This window comes from Empidonax traillii, unplaced genomic scaffold (genome assembly GCF_003031625.1).
Source record: "Empidonax traillii isolate 1590-97213 ecotype Southwest subspecies unplaced genomic scaffold, ASM303162v1 scaffold19:size3308961, whole genome shotgun sequence".
Taxonomy (NCBI): Eukaryota; Metazoa; Chordata; class Aves; order Passeriformes; family Tyrannidae; genus Empidonax; species Empidonax traillii.
In genome coordinates, this window is record NW_020955212.1 from 1,547,577 (window position 1) to 1,569,106 (window position 21,530).

Sequence of the window (21,530 nt, forward strand, 5' to 3'; positions counted from 1 at the left end):
CGCTCTCGGATAGCATTGCACAGCGGCTCCAATTTGTGCGAGCGAATATAATACACCCCCCATGAATAATTCAGGGCGGCCGGCGGGGACCTGCCGCTGCTCCTCTGCCCGGCTGCGGCCGCCGCAGCCTGTGCGAGCCGCGCCGAGCCCGCGGCACTGACCGGCCGGGAGAGCCGCCCGAGCCGCCGGGCACCGCGTGTGGCGGGGGGGCTGCGGGCTCGGCGCTGCCCTCCGAGGAGAGCCCCGCGTAAAGGAAGGCGTCCGGCGAGAGCCGAGACTCAAAGAGGCGAGTGAGGGGACTGCTCTTCTTGGCCGCCCTCGGAGCCCTTTTCTTCCCATCTCCTCCTTCTCCTCCACGTCCCGCCAGCGTGAGTCTCTGCCGGTGGGGTGGGCATCAACGCCGCCCTCCATCCCCACCCCCCAGTCATGCGGTGGTGGAGCAGGCGTCGGCGGGGGAGGACTGGAGCCGGAGAAGTCTGCCTGGCCACTGTGTTTCAGTGCCTCTCTCTCTCCTAGAGCTGCTCTGGATTGCAAAAGTGGAGGGGGGAACTGAAACGAAATTTCCCCTTCCCCCCCGACAAGCACAGGTTTAAAGGAAAAGAGGAAAAAACCCAACGCCCCAAGAAGAAAGAGCGAAACTTGAGTTAAGCCCTTGCTGCCCCCCCATCCGCCTCCTCCCCGCCCGGCCGAGAGGGACTTGCACTGCCACCCCGACCCGGTTCTGCGGCCGTGGGAACCGGAGCCGAGCCCCGGCGGACAGAGGTCTGGTCCCCGCTGGATGCGGCGGGGATCGGGCGATCGGCGCCCATGCACTTTCCGTTTAGGAAGAAGACAAGTAACCAAACCACGTTGTCAAACTGCTGACCCGAGGGGGAGATGAGAAGACTGTGTGAGGTATTGACCGATCCGGGAATCGATACAATTTGTCTAATGCAACGGGGGATCGGGGGTTAAGTACATGTGAGGGAAGACAGGATCCATTTTTCTGAGGGAGAACGGGACAGCTACTACACCTTGATACCAAAAATACCCCCGCCCCCCCACCCCCCCGCAGCAGCCAGCCCGGCAGCAGCGAGCTACGAGGCGAGGACCCAGCTCCCTGCAGACCGCCGAATCGATGACACAGTATTTGCAAAACCGGCCAATCGATCCCACTTGGCAAAACGACTGATCGATGCCAGCTTGCTCGTAAGCTGCTTGCAGAACTACCTTCTCCCCGCGCCTCTGTTATTTTCCGCCCACGCTGCCTTTTTTTTTTTTTTTTTTTTTTTTTGAGTAAGGAGAGACACGTTTTTGCCCCCCATCGGGGAGTCAGGCCTGCCGCAAATGGCTTCGTTTCCCGAGTCCGACTTCCAGATCTGCCCGCTGTGCAAGGAGATGTGCGGGTCGCCGGCTCCCCTCTCCTCCAACTCCTCCACCTCCTCGTCCTCCTCGCAGACGTCCAGCTCCTCCGGGGGCGGCGGCGGCTCCTCCTGCGGAGGCCCGCCGAGGCGGCTCCACGTCCTGCCCTGCCTGCACGCCTTCTGCCGCCAGTGCCTGGAGGCGCAGCGGCACCCCGGCGCGGGGGACGCGCTCAAGCTGCGCTGCCCCATTTGCGACCAGAAGGTGGTGATCTCGGAGCCCTCGGGCATGGACGCGCTGCCCTCCTCCAACTTCCTTCTCAGCAACCTGCTGGACGTCGTCGTCGTGGCCGCGGCCGCCGACGAGCAGAAGAACGGCCGCGCCGCCGGGGCCGGCCCGACCGGGGGCTCTGGCGCTGGAGGGGGCGGCGGCGGCGGCAACAACCGGCACCACGGCCGCCCGCCGCCGGGGCCACCCCGCGCCGCCGGCTCCTCTCCCGCCGCCGCCGCCTCGGCCGCGCCCTCCTCGACGTCTTCGTCCTCCTCCTCCTCGGGCGGCGGCGGCGGCTCGGCGGCGCTCCTGCTGCGGCGGCCCCACAGCCGGCAGGGCGAGCCCCGCTGCAGCTCCTGCGATGAGGGCAACGCCGCCAGTTCCCGCTGCCTCGACTGCCAGGAGCACCTGTGCGACAACTGCGTGCGGGCGCACCAGCGCGTCCGCCTCACCAAGGACCACTTCATCGAGCGCTTCGCCGCCGGCCCTGCCGCCGCCGGCCCCGCCGCGCCGCTCGCTCTCAGCCCGCCCTACCCTGCCTCGCCATACAACATCCTCTCCGTCTTCCCCGACCGGGCCAGCTACTGCCAGCACCACGACGACGAGGTGAGCCGGTGCGCGGCGCGGGAGGGAGGGAGGAAAGAAGAGAGGGGGTGGCCGCGCTCCTGCCCCTGGCCGGCGCCAGAGGGCCCCCGCCCGCATCGCTGCCTCCCGGGGGGCAGGCGGCGGTGGGAACCGGCCGCGGCGCTCCCGCAGCCCGCGGAGGCGCTGGGCTCCTACCGCGGGGCTCGGGGGCCGGGGATGGGCTTGGGTTTGGGAGCACCGGTGCGGGGGACGGGAGCCCCTGAGACACCGGGGGAGGGCGTGCGGCGTCCCGGCCGCGCCCTGCTCCCACCGGGCGTCGCTCCGCACCGCCGCCCGGGAGGAGAAGGAGGTGGTAAAGGTGAGCCGGGGGGGCTCTCTGCGAGATGCGGGAGACGCTGTCTCCAGAGGCGGTCACCGGAGCCCCGGGCTGCCTGTGCGCGGTTTGCGGAGGGGGCATCGGGCTGCTGCGGTCGCTGCCCCTCAGAGGGAGCTCGTCGGGCGCGTACCGAGGGGTGGTGGGGCCGTGGAGATGCAAGAGAGAAGTTTAGAACCCCCCTCCACCCCCCCACCCGAGCCCCTAATGCTTCTAATGCTAAGTGGAGTCTGCTTTGTTCCACTGCGTTTGGCGTGTGACCCATCGGAAAGAGAAAAAACGAATAAATAGGGAAGGAAGATAACTTTATCAAGGAAAGGACTCCTTTTTGCTTATTTATTTATAAATAAATAAAAAGTAGTCAAAAACTTAGCAGAGGTACTCACCGTTGTGAATACCAGCTGCATCTAGTGATGCAAAAACGGGAACTTGCTTTACGTGGTCGTAACTTCCAAAACCAAAGCGGTTTAAATTTTGTTTCTGGTGACCCTGAGTATTGTTTCATAGACCTTAAAAGAGACAGCGGCTTCTTCAAAATGTACTGAAAGTGTCTTAAGTTTCATTGGGACAGTTTCTTGCTGTGACAGTTTTAAACTTGATTTTTCATTTGAAGCTGGAAAATGGCGATCTGCTGTCTTGCCCCTTCTGCTCTGGGCGTCAACGAGGGGGATTTTGCTGGAACTTTCCGGTAAATTCAGTATTGGATGTAGTTTTCTCCCAGTATGAAATCAGACAGCACAAGGGGCTACAGGAGAAAATCTGCCTGAGGACCGCTAGTACAAGAGTTTGCTGTGGGATGCTTGCTTAACTGATAGATGAAGGTGTTTAGCCTAGGGAGATGTGGCGATGCCTTTGTCTTCGGTTTGCAGGAGCACTTTTTTTTAATCTTCTCTAATATTGCTGTGCTTCAGAAATAATTTTTCTAGGAAGGTCTGGAAGAGCATTTTTTTTGTTTCTTAAAGTTGCTAGTGTAAGAGGACAAAGTATGGATTTTGTGGAAAAAGAAAAACCTTAATGACATTTGGAGAATGTGGAGCGTACTTGATGGACAGTGAAGTTTAAAAAAAAAATGCAACCCAGCAATGTTATTGCAGTTGGGCTGCCTACAGTTTTTTTGTGGTATCTAAGTATCTTCCTGCTAGTGGGCTTCCTAGAACACACGTAATATTGAAAAGCAGAATGAGATGAGGCATGATGTTCTTAAGATAGTAAAAAAGCTACCTTTTTGCATTCATTTTGGAGTATAACTCTGGATTAGTGGTATAGGCTGAAAAGCTTCTAGTTTTTATGTTCTCAGTAGTATGAAAGTTCTTGTCGAAGTGTGTAAAATGAAATAATGGAAGGGCTTTTGGCCATAGCATAAAATATCCATCTTCTAAAGGGATGTGTTCTCCATTACTTAGTGAAGAATATTTGGGACAGGAACTCCAAGGTATTTTGTAAACTTAAACTCTTAAATTGCAAAGGGAACAAGGATACTCTAGCCTTGCTTAAACCCTACAGCTTTTCTAGAAGCTGTAACTTCTAAAGAAGTTTAATTTATTTTACCTAGCTAATTTTATTTTCAACTGTGTGCTTTGAAAAGAGTCCATGTCTCACAGAATTGGTTTTGGGTGTTCTTGTGTCCTGTAGATCTAGAAACTGTGTTAAAATAAGTAAGCATTTTCAAGCCTTCAGCTCCTGTTGAGAAAGGCTTTTATTCTGCAAATTAATGATCTACTACTGTTCTTGATTAGGGGGTTTTGGTGGTTCCTTAATGCGGGTGTGCCTGATGAGTATTTGCAAGTCTTTATTATTCACTCAAGGGGAATTGTTTGGGAGAGACTGACTGTTGGGTACCGTTTATACTGAAAAACTTTCTCACTTCGGCTAAAAATATGGGCGATGTGAACAACTTTTTTTTGAGAAAGGGTGGCTGCAAAGCTGCGAGGGTTATTGCTTGTTTAATTCTAAGAATGCTATTTATAGCCTCATAAAAGCAACGATAATAGAAAGGCAGCCTTTCAGAAGAGTACTTAGTGCATCACTTAAGTACTTTGTTTGGCTAATAGTGTAAAAACAAACCTAAAATGCAAGACAGGAATGGTAGCCTGAAGGCTTAGTAGTGGTTAGATACTCTGGTTCTGCTCAGTAAGTAAGTGAGAAAAGCTGGTGAGCAGGCTATTCCCTCAGACCAATGTCATGCAGGTAAGGTTTGAGCACAGGCAGATCTCATATGTGAGCTGCTGAAAGAGTAGTTTTCTTGGATGCGGTTTCTCCTTCCCCTGTTTGAATCAGTTATAAGGAGTTTGACCCTGTCCCTGAGGGTTTTTTATCAACAAAAATTGCTGGCTCCCTAATTCTTTTTGGCTAGAACATGATACTCCTGTCTGAACATCGCTACTCATTTGTTACCTTTGGTTCTGTTTCTCTCTGGTCTTTCCACCTCTCCACCTGGGAGTCACTGTCCATTCCTCATTATTTTTCCTCATTCAACTCCTGTTTTGAGACTCCCTCAAGTGAGAAGGGAAATAACACTGTGGGTGGTTACTTACTGGGTGTTCCAAGTCTCAAAACAAGACTGCACATACGCATTTGCCAGACTAGATCAGCATAGCTGGTCATCCTTTAAATGCTGAGAAATGCAGACTTCAGCTCTTAACTGGGATAGTCTGGAGTTCTCTTTTTAGTCGAGTTGGTTCTGGTCTCAGTTGAGCTGTTGACTCGTGTATTATGAGTACATACAGTCTCTAAAACAGAGTATATTGACTGTTGCAGTAGTGGCAAACATTAAAGAAAGTGGAACCCTGAACACTGCTTTCAGGGTGGCAGTGGTTGCAAACACTACAGTGATGCATGAAAGTAAGTGAATAAACTATTCCTGTGGGGGGGGGGGGAAGGAAGCAAAAAGGCAATTTTTTGTCGTAGACCTGCTGGTTGCTTACCACTTGAAACCTCACTGTCTGAGGTAAAATCCTACCACGGCAGCAGGGGAAATGCTTCAGCTCTGTTTCAGAGCATTCTACGAAAGTAACAATGTTGCAACTCTGAAAATTTTCCTTTGTCTGGTCATGTTTGTTGTATGGACATAACTATCAATGCTATAGTAGTAGCTAGATGTTACTGTAATAAACCCAAGTAGAATAGGACTTGAAACTAGAAAAAGATTTGTGTGTAGTCTTACTCATATTTAAATAGAATATGCTGATATGTCAAAATGCAAAACGTACTTGATTGTTTCGTCGGGCAGACTGAAAGAGCACCTCTGTTTTTCTTTTCTTAGAAATACCAATAGCCTACAAACTAAATCATAATCTCAGAAAATATTGGAACAACTGTAGGACACTTGTCTTGTGTAGATAAACTACCTGGATTCAAGTGAGTTTGCAGACAGTGGAAAATGCCACAAGTTGCAGGTTAAGTAATGCCTGCATTATGGCAAGGCTCAGCTGATGTGTGCTGTAGTATCATTTGGTGATAACAGTGGTGGATGGTCAAAACACTTCAATAGCAGACTTCTAACACTTTGTAGGGAAAGCGTGGAGTTGCCAAATTCAGTCAGCTTAATGGTGTGTGACCCTCTACTTCTCATATTGCTCTACAGAGGCATAACCCTGTAGCACCATGGCTCCCTCCACTGCAAGAAAGGATTTTAAAGGTCTTTCTCTGCTTGCCCTGAGCCACTCTGTTCCTTCCTTTTGCTTGCATCAGTTCTGTCTTTGGTTAGGTTCTGAACTGATCAGATTAATTCACAAACTCCTAAGTTTCTTGCCAGATCCGCATGTGTCAGTGGTTCATAGGGCTATCAGTGCATGTAGACGAGACTTGCTAAAATTAGGATTGCTTGATTGAATTCTGGATTTGCATATATTCTTGTATTTCTTGTCATTTTAAGTCACAAATAAAGTGCATTCCTTCTTAATTGTCCTATTCAGCTGTAAAAGATGCAGCTTTCAGGGGAATGCGCATAAATAGGGGAAGGTGTTCAAATGAATAACTGTCAGCTGAACTGAAAGCTGCTTATCTGGTACTTTGCATAAAGTTGCTGATTAAATTTATGTCTAAGATGCTTCAATGTGGGGTGAAGTTCTGGTTTCACACTAGGAGGGAGCAAGCTCTCTTAACATCTCATGGCTACTCAGAGGATAGGGGATCTCACTTCGTCCTCTCACAGGCTTGGCTGTGTGCACTCAGGAGATGCTTCTCTGAGCCAGTTTAACTCGTTAACGTGACAGAAACCAGAAAACTTTTCTCCCTTCTTCTAGTATTGGTATAAGTTTATTTTAATTGCGGAGGAATCTGGCCCAAGCTAAACTGGTACGAGAGGAAAAGAAGGAATAGTGTGGTTAGGCAGGAATGGTAGGTTAAATGGGGTTGTTTTTGTGTAATGTCTTGCAGTCACTGCCAAATGCTGAGCTTTACTCCATGATGCTCTTAATGCCAGTCACCCACGTCTCGTCTCACCAAAACAATTGGCTAATGCAATGGGAATATGCCTGTGTTCCCAGTTATGTGTGTCTTGCTCGAGGGCTATTTATATGAAGCTGCAGCATGTGATACAAATGTGATGCAGGCTCTTGCTATTCCTTTTTCTAACGATTTTAGGGTTTGCCTCCTAACTCCTAAAATATTTAATCATTTTAGGAGTGTATCTTGGTCTTAAAATGCAATACTTTACTGTGTTGCTGGTGCTGTGACTGCTAGAGCTTCAGTCTTAAAGGAGAATGTGCATGAACTAGAGGAATTCATACTTCTAGTATATGTGAGAAATCCTGTATTCTTCTTTGTACTGATGCACCTGTCATTTATCATACTTGTTGTGTCTTTACTTCTGATATCAAATGCACACACAGGTACCCATCTGAAGACAATGCTTCAGATTAAGTTACTGAGACTTGTATTTTCCTTTTAATTTTTTTTCCTGGTGAAGAAAGCAGGGCAGTAAGTTATTTTATTCATATGTGATCTACATAAGGTGAATTTAACACCTTCAGAATGATAAGGGGCTTTAATAATCTCTAATTTCACACTATTAACTTAAAAATAATGTTCAGGTATTTGGTGCTAAACAGTTACCTCTTGGATTACTCTGCCTTACCTTCCTTTTAGCTGAGTCACCTCTTCAGCTCCTGGCTCTTCCCTGCATGCAGAAGTCTTTTTTTATTTAACTGATTCTCTTTAGTAAGAGAATGAAAACTTTTGGCTTTAGTCAAAGCAGAGCAGGTGAGGTTTTGATTCTGTCCAGTGTGGTATTAATGTTGAAATACACTCAAAATTTTAGGGTAAACACAGTAAAGTTGTCAGGTTTTGCTGCTGGTGATAATCTGATATGTTACACTACTGGCTTAATTAAACATGACTTCAGACAGTTTCCAGTGAATAAAAACTGGAAGAAGCAGAAATGTCATGGCTGTTCAGGCAACTGTTGTAGACTGGTTTTACTTAGAGCATGTCTCTGGAAAACCAAGAATATTACTGCATGGAAGGGTGTTGCAGGCTGCAGCATAGACCTCTGAGGTTACAGTAACTTTCTGGAGAAAGTATGACTGGAGATGTGCGTACAATAAATAGGCATGAAACTATTCAACTATACCCATAATTTAGGGTTTTTTAACTATAGTTCTGTTAAAACCAAAGTCTTGAAGTGTATCTCATGGCTGGGAGAGAAGATCTGGCTGAATTTTGGCCTCAATTTAGTGAAGTCTTGCATCATGTGTAGCAGTTTCTCCTTTCAGCTAAATCTTCAGAGCATGTAAACATGCTTGCTAGACCATGCTTCCTTAGAGGAAAACTACCTAGTTCCTCTGTTTTCAAGTTAAGGAGGTATCATTCCTCTTTCAATACTGTCTTGACCCCATCTCTTCCTAGTTTTCCTCCCATACTCCCTTCCTTCCTGCAAAGTTGTTGATGTCTTTCCATCAGACAAAGAATCACGATGTGTTGAGAGCGCAGATCTTAGGCTGCATGAACAATGCACTGAATGCAAGACTAATGTTACCAAAGAAAAGATTTCACAGAAGGGGTTTATTGTCTTCAGCTGTAATCCAATTTCAATAGAGCAGTTACATACATAATCTTGGATCCTAATTATGTAGTACATAATTTTTACTAATGCTTTTACCCTATAATTCTAAGTCTTAATTAAAGTGTAGAAATACTGGATGGGAATGGGACTACTGCTTGGCAATGCAAGTATTGGTTAATGTAATGAATGGATGTCCCTGTTCCTAAAATATGTTAAGCATATGTCCTTGTTTTAGCTGTTCTCATGGGCTCAGCTGCAGCTCCTTCCATGGGTTTTCTACTTTCCCTGACTGTGCTTGAAGAAGGGCTGTGTGGGTGAGATGGGTTTGGTCCTCCTAACAAATTCGGCTTGTGCATCCAAATCAATTTTGAAAGTCACGGGAATGGATCTAAAATGTGCTAAGGAATTGGAACTATACTATCTGCGAACTGTTTTCTAATTTGAGTTCAAAAACTTTTTTACTATGCAGTGTCACCTTGGACAACTTTTTCTTTCTCTTTCACCTTTGCCTTCCCATCTGGAAGAAAAGAAAGTGTATGTAGCTAAGACAGGAGTAGTACTTCTTTCCTTAAGTTCTTTTGGTGCTAAGCCACTTCTTTTTTCCTCTCTTTCTGTCAATCCTCAACATTATTATAGCTAATAATCTTATTTAGCAACTAAAGATGTTGGCCAGCTTTGAATGCTCCAGCTTTATAGTATAATATGAAAAAAGGAATAAGACTTGGTACCCATGTGTGCAATACTGACATTTATTAACAAGAATAAATTAATACTTTTATGTTCAGCTCTAAGAAACAAGAACTCCATTACTGTTATTTCATTTGTGTGCATAACATGCGTTTTTAAAACCTCAGATGGTGAATTTGTTGGATAGGATGATACCTAGTCAGCAGTTTTCCTATGTATGTAGTTGAAATATTTTTGAAGTGACTAAGACTTGAACTGGGAACTTCAAATACTTACTGGTTTATAGTTCTGCATGCTTTGTGCTGTATGCCTCTGCACCGGTGCTGAGTTTGAGAAAACGGGTTACCTCCCAGCACTAGGGAAACAACTTGAGGCAATTTCTAAACTTATTGAACTAACAAGGGATGCAGGTCACTTTTCAGGGTTGAATACTTTAAATTTTGGGGACTGTGAAGCAAGTCTTGAACGCTGTAGTGGAAATGAACTCTACTGAACAAAAAAACGTGGAATGTCTTAAACTCACTTCTGAAATAGAGAGATTAATCCAACCAGAGGGTGCTGTTGTCACCTCCTATGTTTTACTCCTGTTTGTTACTATACTGTAATCACTGCTAAGATCACACAAGCAAACCTAGGCTGCTCTCATACCACTGCTTTCCAGAGTTGTCAGAATAGCAACTGCTTGTGTTTGAATCTCAGTGCTGGGAGGGGAGAAGGGTCCTTTAGTGAGCTAAAGGTAATAGCTGAACTCATGTGGCATCATTTTCCCTTTAATGTTGGTTGGTCTCCATGCGTTACCAAAATATTTAAAGGTGTTTTGTCAAGTTTGCTAAATCTTTTCTTTGTTTGCTTGTATTACGTGCCCATCCCATGTATTTTTGTGCATAGCCCAATGTTGTTATAAACTACCATCTATCTTTTTGTTATAAGCTACTTTTCCCTAATTAAGGTATTGTAAATGTACAGAACTACCAAATGCTGTGTTTGGCTGGATTAAAAGGCTGGCAGGGACCTGAAATTCAGGAATCAAACCTCAATGGGATTCTCAATGGTAATGTTGGAGCTTCTTGCTGTATCTTCACCGTGTCCCACGTTGTCTTGGGTTTTGTGGGTTCAGTCTGAATGTCTATATACTTGCTGTCCAGAGGGGCAGGCATATGCTACAAGACTAATTTTATACAACCTTTTGTTCAGCTGCTCTTGGTTAACAAAAGGCAAACTATTATTTATGGGGAAATGTCAGCTATCAAACTTCAAATCCTCCCCTTTTCACTCCCCCTTCACTTCAGTGGTTCTCATGACTCCACCATTCACACTGTCACTTAATACAAAATAAAAAGACCTAACCTTAAATATTGAGTGCAAGCAAAGCTTGAAAGCTGTGCCCGTTAAGTTTAGTAATCCAACTTAGTGCTGCATCAGGAACTAGAGAAATGCTGCTGTCCCGTGTGAGGGTTGGTAGCGTGGTTTGTGAATCACCAGTGAGCGAGCCTGACAAGGTTACTATTCCTGATCCTCTGTAACCTTGAATAATGCCATGTCAGGTGGTGGAGGGTGTTAGAGATAGTGATCAGGCAGCTCCTGGGGTCTTGCTGCTGCTGTGTCTTTCTGTGGTTTGGAGGTCAACTATATAGTTCTAAAATACCTTAGCAAGTGCATGTATATGTAAGGCAGAGTGGGTCTGTTACTCTGAGGAAAAACTTTGTTACAGAACGAGAAGAAGGAGCACCATGCCTCCAAGCCGCCTTTTTTTTTCCCTTTAAAAGCAATGCTGTTAAAGGGTTAAATTCCACTCCCCCTGCAGCACACCCCGCCCCCACCGCTATATATGGTGTGCCCAAAGGCACTGGAGATTTAATACATTGAAGTTGGAGCGTGAAGGGGGTCTGCAGGCTGCTAGACAAAGTCACTCAAATTTCAAGAATACTTGATCCATACAAGGATGTTACTTGAGAAAGGCATAGCTTCTCTGTAAGAAACCGGTTGCCAAATGAACCGGCTGAGTGTCCCAAACACAGCTTTTGTGGCTAGATGAGTGAATTGGAAACCAGATTTTCTTAAGCTGATGACTGACTGATAAGCAAGCCATTTAAAGCTGTGAGAACTGTGTCCTTTCAGATGAGCGGTTATTTGTAGGGAAAAATAAAAATTGTGATTCTCGCATTGAAGTGCATGTGTGTTGTGGAGGACTGTCGTGCAGATAATGATACAACAGACAATTTAGTTGAATAGACTGAACACTAGTCTGAAAAAATGGCAAATAACTTCCCCCGTCTAGTTACTGTAGAAGCAACTACGGTGCTGCAATGGTGCCCCAAAACAATGTATTTGGTGTCAACTCCTGTTAAAGGCTTTTAAATGGATGGCCAGATATTTTGGGAAGAAAGGAGGGACAGTTTGTAGAAAAAGAATTTACAAAAAAATTAGTATAATAAAGACGTTGGCAGTAGAAAGCTTAAACAGTGGTCTGGAGAGGATTCTGGAACACTGAGGTCCCAGTGCTTCTAATTCTGCTTTTGTGTATAGTAAAATGATAATGGGGAAGATTTAATAATCTCCTTGCTTCTTTCCCTCTTGTACTTGATACAATTTTAAATGAGGGTGTGGATGTAACAATCCCCCCTCCCCCAATACCATGAAAGCATTGATAAGGTTGGAATTAGGAATTGGATTAGAGTTATAAATGGTGGCTGTTGACATTGTCCAAAAAGTTAACAACATGCCCTTTCTTGGCTGCTATGTGCCCTCTCCATTCTAGACAACATATATTTAAATTGACAATATTATTTTATGGTAGTTCTTCCTCTCTTCTAGCATTACTAATTTTTTTTTTTTTTCCAAGGGCTCTGAGCCTCTTACTAGATAACTAACATATGACCCTTGAGCTTCCTGTTCTGAAGCACAGCTCCCTTACTGGAATTACCCTGCAGGGTTGTTGGTGGGATGGTTCATAGGGGGGTTAATGGGCAGTCTAAGCAGACTTGCTGCTAGTGGAAGCAAGGTTTAGAGGATCTTGAGATGACTTTCATTGCATAGCTGGCATGCAGCTGGAGAGCTGTCCACTCCAAACCTCCAGCCGCTCCTGAGAGGTGCTTTTCCCGTTTGTATGCATTTTCGCAGTGTATGCAAACGTGTACATATCTGATAAACTTCACAAGTTTTAGATGACTGTGATTTGTCAAAACAGAAGACTTAATCTGCGTGTTATTGCCTTTCTGGCAAAGACGATGTTTATCCCATCTTTGCATCTTGTCAAAAAGTACTTCAGTAAGAACCTCTGAATCTGAACTGTTATGCTAAACAGTAGCAGCTGTGTCATGCCAGTCTAATTTCTTTGTCTCTGTACAGAGACAAGTGGAAAACCTCTTAGGGCAATGTTCACCTGAACCTGAAGGAGTACATGTGGGCCTTTCATCCCAAGTGGCTTATCCTTGAAATAATATTTTCAGGGAGCAATTGTGTGCTTTGATTGCATATGTTGTTACATATCGCTGCACTGAAGTTACGTACATTTCCATTGTTTTTAGAATTAAAAATTCTTTATGCTGTAGGAAGGTAGGTCGTTTAGAGAACTACTAGAGAGATACTGCTAGAAGTTCTGAAGCATGAGAGTTAAAATTATTATAATGTGTACACTTCATTTCCCCTTGTAGGAGACTTCAGCGTTGACTTGGATATAGGTTAGGTCAGCATGTCTCTGGAAAGACTGGAGTAGTTGGGTTCTGTGGCTGGCCACTTAAACTTGTAGTGGCATACTATACACTCGGGCTTGGCTTAGATCCAAAGGCTCTTCTTTCACTGGAACACTTCCTTGTCAGTCCTTTCATTACTTTTCCTATGCCTCGGAGTCAGTGAAGTGAGTTCAAGTAGTACATGATTACTGACAGTTTTTACTGGTGCTCCTATCTCGGTCTTTTGGCAAAAATGCAAAAAAACTTTTATACGCTGAGAGAACAAACAGGAGAACTTAATTTAAAAGTGCAGGTTTTAATATGAAACTTACTTGGACAAACTGCAACACGAATCACCTTGAGCCATTTTTTGAGTTAAGTTTCATTTTCATATCTCAGTCTTTAGATGCTGCAAGCAATTGAATTGTACTTATCTTCAGAGAGTATACCATAATTTTTGTGGTTATAGAAGTAATTTAGGGTGTTAAACTAGTTACAGCTTTTTTAATTGGTTTCCAATTTGCTTGCCTAGCTAAAAAACTTAGTGTGGAAGACTTAGTCAGCTGCCTCATTTGGCAACAAGTTTCTTACAGTGAAGTCATGCCTCTTAATTAATATCCTTGTAAATTCAATTCAAGGTTAGCATTTTTATTCTGTATATGATATCACTTCTGAAACTTGTTCCTAATGCTAGGTTATGCCATCCAGCAAAGAACAGGGCTGCTAAGGAGCTTAAGTTGATGAAACCCCTAAGTGGTGTGTGGACTCTCCCAAGTGGGGTACAGGAACAGAAAACTATTTATTATAGTCGAAGAGAAGTGATGGTGTTTGTTATGCAGGCAAAGCAAGGTGGTTGCACAAAACCCAGCTAGTTGCTTCACTAGCTTTGGCACAGGTATCAGTTATTATCTAAAATTTCTTTTTGACTTCAGCCTTCTTCAGGGAGTGTGTTCTGTATCTGATTCTTCTGTGCACTGATCAAAAAATAGCAGGGTGAACTGGCTCAAGTCTAAGAGAAAAGAAGCCAGTGCCAGGCTCACTGAAGTCATGGGACAATGGAGGTGGCAAAATCCTGCAGCTGAAGATGCTGTGGGGAAGGAGAAAATACGGAAGTTCCCTTTCTCTCTTACAAACCTGTTCATCTCTTTTCCTTCCCCAGCTCTGCCTTGCACTGAACAACCAAAACTTTGAAAGGGAAATTAAACAACGTGTATTTCGAATTAATTTTTGGTTAAAGCAATAGTTGTGCTTTTCATTAGAAAGCATTCTTATGACTAAACATCTAGTGCAAGTCACTGTGTAAACATGGAAAGTGTTCATGCCTCTCAGCTGTTCAGTAATGTGCTTTTTTGTCCGTTGCTATTCATTTGTCTTCGTTATATATTGTCAGTATATGTATGTAAACATCACTTTTATATAGTATTTATGAGGGTTTGGCTAGCATAGTAAGACTGACTTATTTTTTTCCTAAATGAAAGATAAATCTTGACAGTTAATCAATCTAGGAATAATGTATTGAATCAGTTTCCTGTCAGAACTGCTGTTTTGTCTTTGCCAATGTTCAATACAGCTGTTTCATTAAAAAACAAACAAACAACTTTTTAGTATATATTTCTAAAGTAACTGGTCCCCAGGGTATCTTTCCATTTTAATTTTAAAATTATCATGAGAAAGCCTTGAAGATGTCCTATCTTATGCTATTTTAATATTAGCTTACTAATATTAGTAACAGAAAAAAATCATGGTCTCAACTTAAAGTACCATATAATGCATTCCATTTAATATCATCTTGTCCAGAGGAGAAAACAGTATTTTCATCAATATCTTTATTGTTTGAATTTTAAATTCATTTTAATGTCATCCAGGGAGGAAACATGAAACACTTTTTGTTAGTTAGGGCATGGATTGGAAAGAGGAAGTGTTACACGTTAAAACAAAGACCAAAAAAAAGGATTGATACTTCCCAGATGAAATTACTGTGTGCTATCCTGGTGTGCTGTCAGCAGATGAGACTCACTGAAATGGAATGCTGTCTTGGAAGTCTTGTTTGTTTTTTTCCAGGTGTATGAGAACACTGTATTAACCTTCCTGCAGAATTCAGGTGCATTTGTGTATGGCTTACTTAGGGATGGAAATCAGACAAAGTACTCAGGATGAGTATATCCTCACTTTAACTGTATTTTAGTTGTCAGTTCTTGAGGAACTGACCAGAATTCAGTTTATTCCTCCCTTTGAGAATAATTATTCTATGTTGTGGCTTACAATTTTACTCCGAAGCTTCCTCATATGAGTTTTCCTAAGCTGTGTGTAAAGAAATATGTAGCACCTGTATTTAGGGATTCTCATCTTGGATATAGATGGGCAGTTTTTTCCATTTGGCTTCTGTGGCAGAGATACTTTGACAGACACCTCTGAGGTCCCTTGCTTAAGGAGGGAGGAGGTGAAGGGAAATAATCCAAGATGACTTCCACAGCTCTAAATCTAGTAAGTTGTTTTAGATGCACATATGAAATAGCAAAAGCTTTTGAGCAGCATGATGGGAAATGATAAATACTAATTATCTGAGAAAGGAAACTCGTCTTCAGAAACCCCTGTCTGACCCAAGCAAACTGCTGCTCACTAGGAGCAAATGACTGTCCTGTGAAGATACTTTCCTAGATCAGTGACAGTCAGAATATCATGGTGTGTGGGTTGTTTTTCCCTATTTCATGTATCTGTTTTTCTCCAAGCAGGGGAGACGTTCCTGCCAAACATGTATGCCATGGCTCATATTCTGCTACAGTTAGGTGGAAATGCTTTCAGAATGAAAGATCTTAGTAATTTGAAGTTTAAACAAACAAAAAGAAACAAAACCAGCCAAAACAAATTCTCAGAACACCCAGCTCTCATGTGGTTAGAGAAGCCACTTCTTGGAGTAAGCTGACTTTGTTTCATGTTTGATCCCATATGGAGTTATGGAGGGAAACCATTCCTCGAGTGCTTTTGTTAAATAAAGCTGTTGCCATGAATTAAGCAATACTGCCCTGGAATGTTTCTGATCATGGTCTTGCAGAGCTTGTGACCTTTGCACTGAACATGTGAACTGAAACTTCATCTTCCAGTGTTCAATAGCCATGTTAAAAATTCAGAGGTGAGGCAGTCTTGGGATTTCCTTAGGCTAGCTTAAATGCCAAGTGAAATTTAAGTAGTGATTTATGCAGTTACTCTTCTTTTTTTTTTTTTTTTTTTTTTTGGTAAGTCTAAGCTACAGTTTATGTTGTAAATCTGAAAATTCTTTATCAATTAAAAAGTCCTCAACAACTGCTTAGACAGACTCATATAATGCTTTCATTTTATGAAAGCCTAGTAAGGTACTGAAATATTGCCACCTTCTTGTCTAGAAGCATCAGCAACTCCTCATTTGAATATTTGTAGTAATGTACTATTGCTACTTTTTAAGGCAATTGCTTTAACCAGGAGCTGGGTGTAGTGCCTGAAGAGGCTGTTGAGTTTAACTGGGCTGCAGCTGAAAGCGGGAGAAAAGCAGTTTAAAAACTGTGCCTCTTGCAGTATAGCACTGTTTGATGTCTCTGGACTTCCTCCTCTAATAGAATGCTATAAACAATTAGTCCTTTTCTTGTTAACCAGATAGAAACACTGCCATCTCTTGGCTACTCACTGTCCTGACCTTTCTAAACAATTTTGTAATTTCTTGATGTTTTCTGATACTGTGTTTTTGAATAATACAGGTGGTTGTGTAGTGAAAGTCTTAATATAACATATGTTAGACTTAAGAATTTGTATGGAGATCCTAATTATTTACTGATTCTAGCCTGGAACAAAAGGAAGATGGAGTACTGCTTGATTGAGTGACTCTCAACTCTGACCCATTTGAGTATACCTTCCTTAAAAATATACTGAGCTGGGCTTCTGCCCTTATTAGATTAGCTGACCAGACAATTTGGCAACACTATTGGCATCTGAAAGTAATGTCTGGCACAAAGGGATTCAGCTTTTATGTTCTTACAAAAGATTGACCAAGTATTTTCTACTGATCTTTGTTTATTTGGTTTTGGTCAAAATTAGGTTGATCAAATGCTGAGTTCTGCGGAGCTGGGGAAAGAAGGCTGGGATCTGACTGTGTTACTGATAACAGTTTTAGTGAAGTTGGTTTGAAGAGTAGTTAAAAATATTGCAGCTTAAGGATTGCCTTTATTGTATGGGGTTATAGTAATTAACCCTTAATTCCAGAACACTTCCCAGTTAAGAGGGAAGTTATGCTTCCACTCAAAAGCCTTTTCTTGCTGTAAGCAGCTTTGTCTCTTTCTATAACTATGCAGTGGCTTGCTGGTCACATGTTTCTAGTTGTGCAGTGAACTTTATTCTTGATAATATGTACAGAAGGGTGACTTCTTCAGCTCAGTTAACCTGCCAGATATGAGGTGAGCCTTGAAGAAGGCCCGTGATGTTGGCTTTTACTCTAACAAGCCAATCCAATGAGTGCTGGGAAGAATTTCTACTTAAACTTGCCCAAGTGAGAGAGAAGTCTGATGTGCCACTTCTCAGAGGACTTTTCCCATAGAACAGTTCTGGTGCAAAGCATTGACACTCATATCCCAGGGGGCTGTATAGAAACTAGGGTAATCCCCACCTCAAGCAGCAAGTTTTAGTGGAAAGTAGAAACTTGGCAAAGGTGGGTACAGAACATGAGAGGACTTCAGTGGTTGAGTGGGATTGTCAGGATGCTAACAACATCCTGACTTCTGTATTAGCAACTGGAATTAATTTCTTGATGTGTAACTTGAGCTCTGTAATGGGGATAGAGGATCTGGATTTCCAGCATCTGTTTAGAAGTTGCAGCTCAAAACCCTTTCCCAAAGGTAGTCCTTTTCTTACACCCCCTAACCCAGCCCCTTCAGGTGTGGGGGTGGGAGGTCATGGTGGAGCTTTGCACTTTTGTTCTCCTGTTGTATGCATGCCTCAAAACTGAGGCAGGTGTAAATCCAATTTCCTGTGAATGAACTTTTAAATCGAATTTCTGAGGTAGTGGTTTGAAGTCATTTGTGGGAGCTGTTCAACATTTTATAGAACAAAACCTGAATGACTGGCCCAAGAGAGAGAGAGCAAGGCTTTGTAGGAGAGGAGGGAGGTTTGGGGTGCCACTCTGTGTTCCAGTGACTCTTATTTCATATAAATAAATTCCTTATCATGAGTTTAAAAAAAAAAAAAGTCCTAGACTCTTGTACTACTGTAATATAACCTAGAAAATAAGCTGCAGTTGTTTTAAGAGCTTCTGTAGCCATAGCAAACAAGGCTTCACTGTGCAAGGTATATGCTTCCTTTTTGCAGATTTTAGAGTGAGGAAATAGAAGAAGGTGAAAGTTACTGTACAGGCTTTAAGCCTCTTCTCACTTCTTGGCATGTAGTAAACACCATTAGTTGTTTAGTTTTGTGAATCAAGGTTTAGAACAGCTGAAACTTCATTCTTGGATTTCAATGGCAAGTAATAGTCCAGAAGTTACTAAAATATTTTTGTTCAGCAGAAAAAAATACCCTGTGTTGTGTTTAATTTTGATGGCACACAGAATAAAGGTGTATTGTGCTGGTGCTGTGGCATTAATAGGCACTATTTAGTGTCTATTTTTCAGCATCCTTATTATTGCAGAGTCAGTCATCCTGTATAAGCAGTAGTAATTTTTAAAATGGGGGCTTGCTGGAGGGTGGAAGGATTGCCAACTACGGTGTATCTAAAAATTACTGGAAAACAGTAATTTTCTGAAGTGTTTCTGTAGTGGCAGATTCATTAGGATAAAATGTTAATAGTTTTGGCTCACTTGTGATAAAAGTGAACAGATAATGGAAATTTCAGAATTGCTTGCAGCTATTATAATGGCTAAGTATTTTGAATGGAAGAACAAAAACCTCTACCTTAAGGATTTTTTTTCAGTCTTTTTGACAAAGCTTAAGAGTTTTTAACATCTCAAAACATGTTTGACCTCCCCACCCTTAAGCCATTTTGACACTCTTTACCATTGCATTTCAACAGGAAAGAAAGATCCTTTTTATAGCCAAATGGCTTCCTCCTTCTCTTCTCCCTCTTTTCCCTTCCATCCCCCACCCCAGAGTGCCTTTCTAGTGCTCAGGCTTCAGCTGCTGCCTGGATACTGGCTACATCTGTCTTGTTTAGATGGTCCTAAGGAAAAACAGCACTGAATGTGACCGGAGGGCCAACAACAAGATATGTTTCTTTTCAAATTTGAAAGGAAGCCCTGCACTTGCTTCTGCCCGTTTCTCTAAACTGTTTTTAAATCAATCATGGCTAGTGCTGGTAAATGCCTTCTCTTCCCTCCCTCCCTGAAATAGTCAAAATCCAAAACATTTGAAAAGTCTAACGAGTTAAATATGGTGGTGTTCACTGACTGTTTCCCCTCGTACAACTTCCAGTTTGATGAAATAAACTCTTTGTGGTCTTTTGCTTTGAGACAGCTATTGGGAAAAGTTTCAAAGAGGATACTGCGACTCTGGGTGGAATTTGGAGGTTTGCAACTCCATAAAATGCTCACAACTGACAACAGACTGGGCTTTTGTGCTTGCATTAAAAGCGACAACATTAAAAACTGATTTTGGGCCTGAGCACTGCCTGATGTTTTGTGGGGATTGGGTGAAAAAGATGGTGACTGTCAAGGAAAGAGTAATTATGTGGGGCAGATGGAGGGCAGAGTAGTTCTTTTTTTGGGGGGGAATTTTCTAATACTTTTGAAGTGCACGATTAAGGCTGGAACAATGCCACTCAAGAACTGTGTTATAAACTTGTGGGGTGGTGGTTCTGTTTTTTGAAGGTTCATCAGCTGGGTGGGGGGAAGGCATGCAACTTGATCCTGTTCATAAAATTCAGCCACAGTTGAAATAGATTTGCCCTTGTGACAATATCTTGTTACACACAAAATAGGAGGAGAATGTCTTAATGCATGAGAACAAGCTGATGTTTTTGCATCACAACCTCTGTGTCTAAGGTGGAGATGCTAACTTTTAGTAGTCCCTTTACCACCACCCACCCGTGAAAATGCTTCTTATAATGAACTGCAGAGAAGGGAGGAGAAACAAATAGCAGCAGAAGAAATTGTTCTTTTATGAGTTCACTTTAGCCCTTGATTAAGTAATGGTTACTTCTACTTTAATTGTTTCAAGAACTTATTGACCATTTCATTTTTAATAGGCCTATATGGCAGTAAATAGTTATGCATGTATGACCTCTATTTTACTGTTTGCTGTGATGATTTTAAAGAGTCATGGAATAAGGAAAAAATAAGTATGTAGGAGATGCAGCCTGGATAGTTGTCATGTTACTGGTGTGACTTGGGTGTCCAAGAACTCTGCCCTTTTAAATTTTGTGTAAATGCTGCTAGAATGAGACCCACTGGGTTTCATTTCAGTGTTTCCTCTGTAGTTACAGCGCTTGAACTTTGGAATCCACTTTCCCGGCTTTTGTGTGGGGAGGCAGAGCAAAATGGATGTTTGCGCTGAACTCAGCACGTGCACTGAGCTTCAGATAACAATTATTTGGCTTTTTAACATCCTTGTATTTGGCATGTTGAACCAGCCACCTGGGGGTTGTCCTATGTATTTCTGCACAAGGTGCAGGAAGTAACACAGTCAGCTTGCTGGAACTTTAATTTCCATTAACCTTGTGTTGCTGCAAACTGACTTATGATTCTGTGCAGAGATGTATAACCATACCCAGCCCTGAAATGGCTTTAACCTATGTTGGGGAACAAAGATTCTGAAGTGTGAGTCTAGGATGCATTGCAGGGACAGTCTGTAAGTACTTCAGGGCAGCCTGTCTTAATACTGCTGCAGGATTTGTTGTAGGAGGGGTAGCTTAGACCTAAAACTAAAGGAGTGCTTTTAAAACGTGTTTCCCTGTGAAAAGGTGGATTAAATAGGGAAGCTGATTTGCAAAAAGTGAATTTAATAACTCTGACTCAATCTCCTCTGGACTTGAGTAAATTTCAATTTAATTCACTGATTTAATAAAAAATAGTGGTCTAACATTTGTTGGTTCACAGCAGACTTGGGAGAGGTTACAAACTGAAGTGGCCCTACCTGCTTAACTGTGTGCCTCTACTGGTGGGGTTAACAGTGCTGGCACAAGCTGACATGTACACTATCAAGATTTTGTCTTAACCAAGAGAGCTGATTCCTAACACTCTTGTGAATAAGCTGTAGGTTGGTGCTTAGACTGCTCCTGAGAGGTGTGGGTTTTCCTGTCTGAAACGACTGCTAATGCCAAAGGCCTCCCTGTTTTGAAACCTGTGTCCTGTTTGACAGCCTGTGTCCTTCCCCTTCAAAAAAATGGGGTGCTGGAGGGTAGTGATGGAGATGAATATATTAATGATTTGCCCTTGCTTCAATTTTCATTCGGTGAAAGCTAATGGATTTTGAGGTTGTCTTATCATGCTTATGAGAATTGGTCTCACTGCCAAAACCCTGTACCTGAGTTCTGTGTGCAGACAGACCTGTTCCTCCGGCCTGGGGTGGGAGGATAAATATTCACTACACGCAGGAGTAGTGTACAGCTGGGGGGAACACTGGGCATTAACCATACCTTGTGCCAGAAAGC

The 21,530-nt window shown here is 43.2% G+C and overlaps 1 protein-coding gene across 1 annotated transcript in view; it reads left to right on the top strand.

Annotated features, from left to right (window-relative positions):
- Positions 1 to 1,322: 1,322 nt before the first annotated feature.
- The window catches only part of TRIM71 (tripartite motif containing 71), a 54,940-nt gene continuing 34,732 nt past the window's right edge, over positions 1,323 to 21,530 (top strand). The window contains exon 1 of the mRNA XM_027897885.1: positions 1,323 to 2,217. Within this exon, the coding sequence (XP_027753686.1) occupies positions 1,327 to 2,217 (891 nt within the window). The 5' untranslated portion in view covers positions 1,323 to 1,326. The remainder of the gene's footprint in view (positions 2,218 to 21,530) is intronic.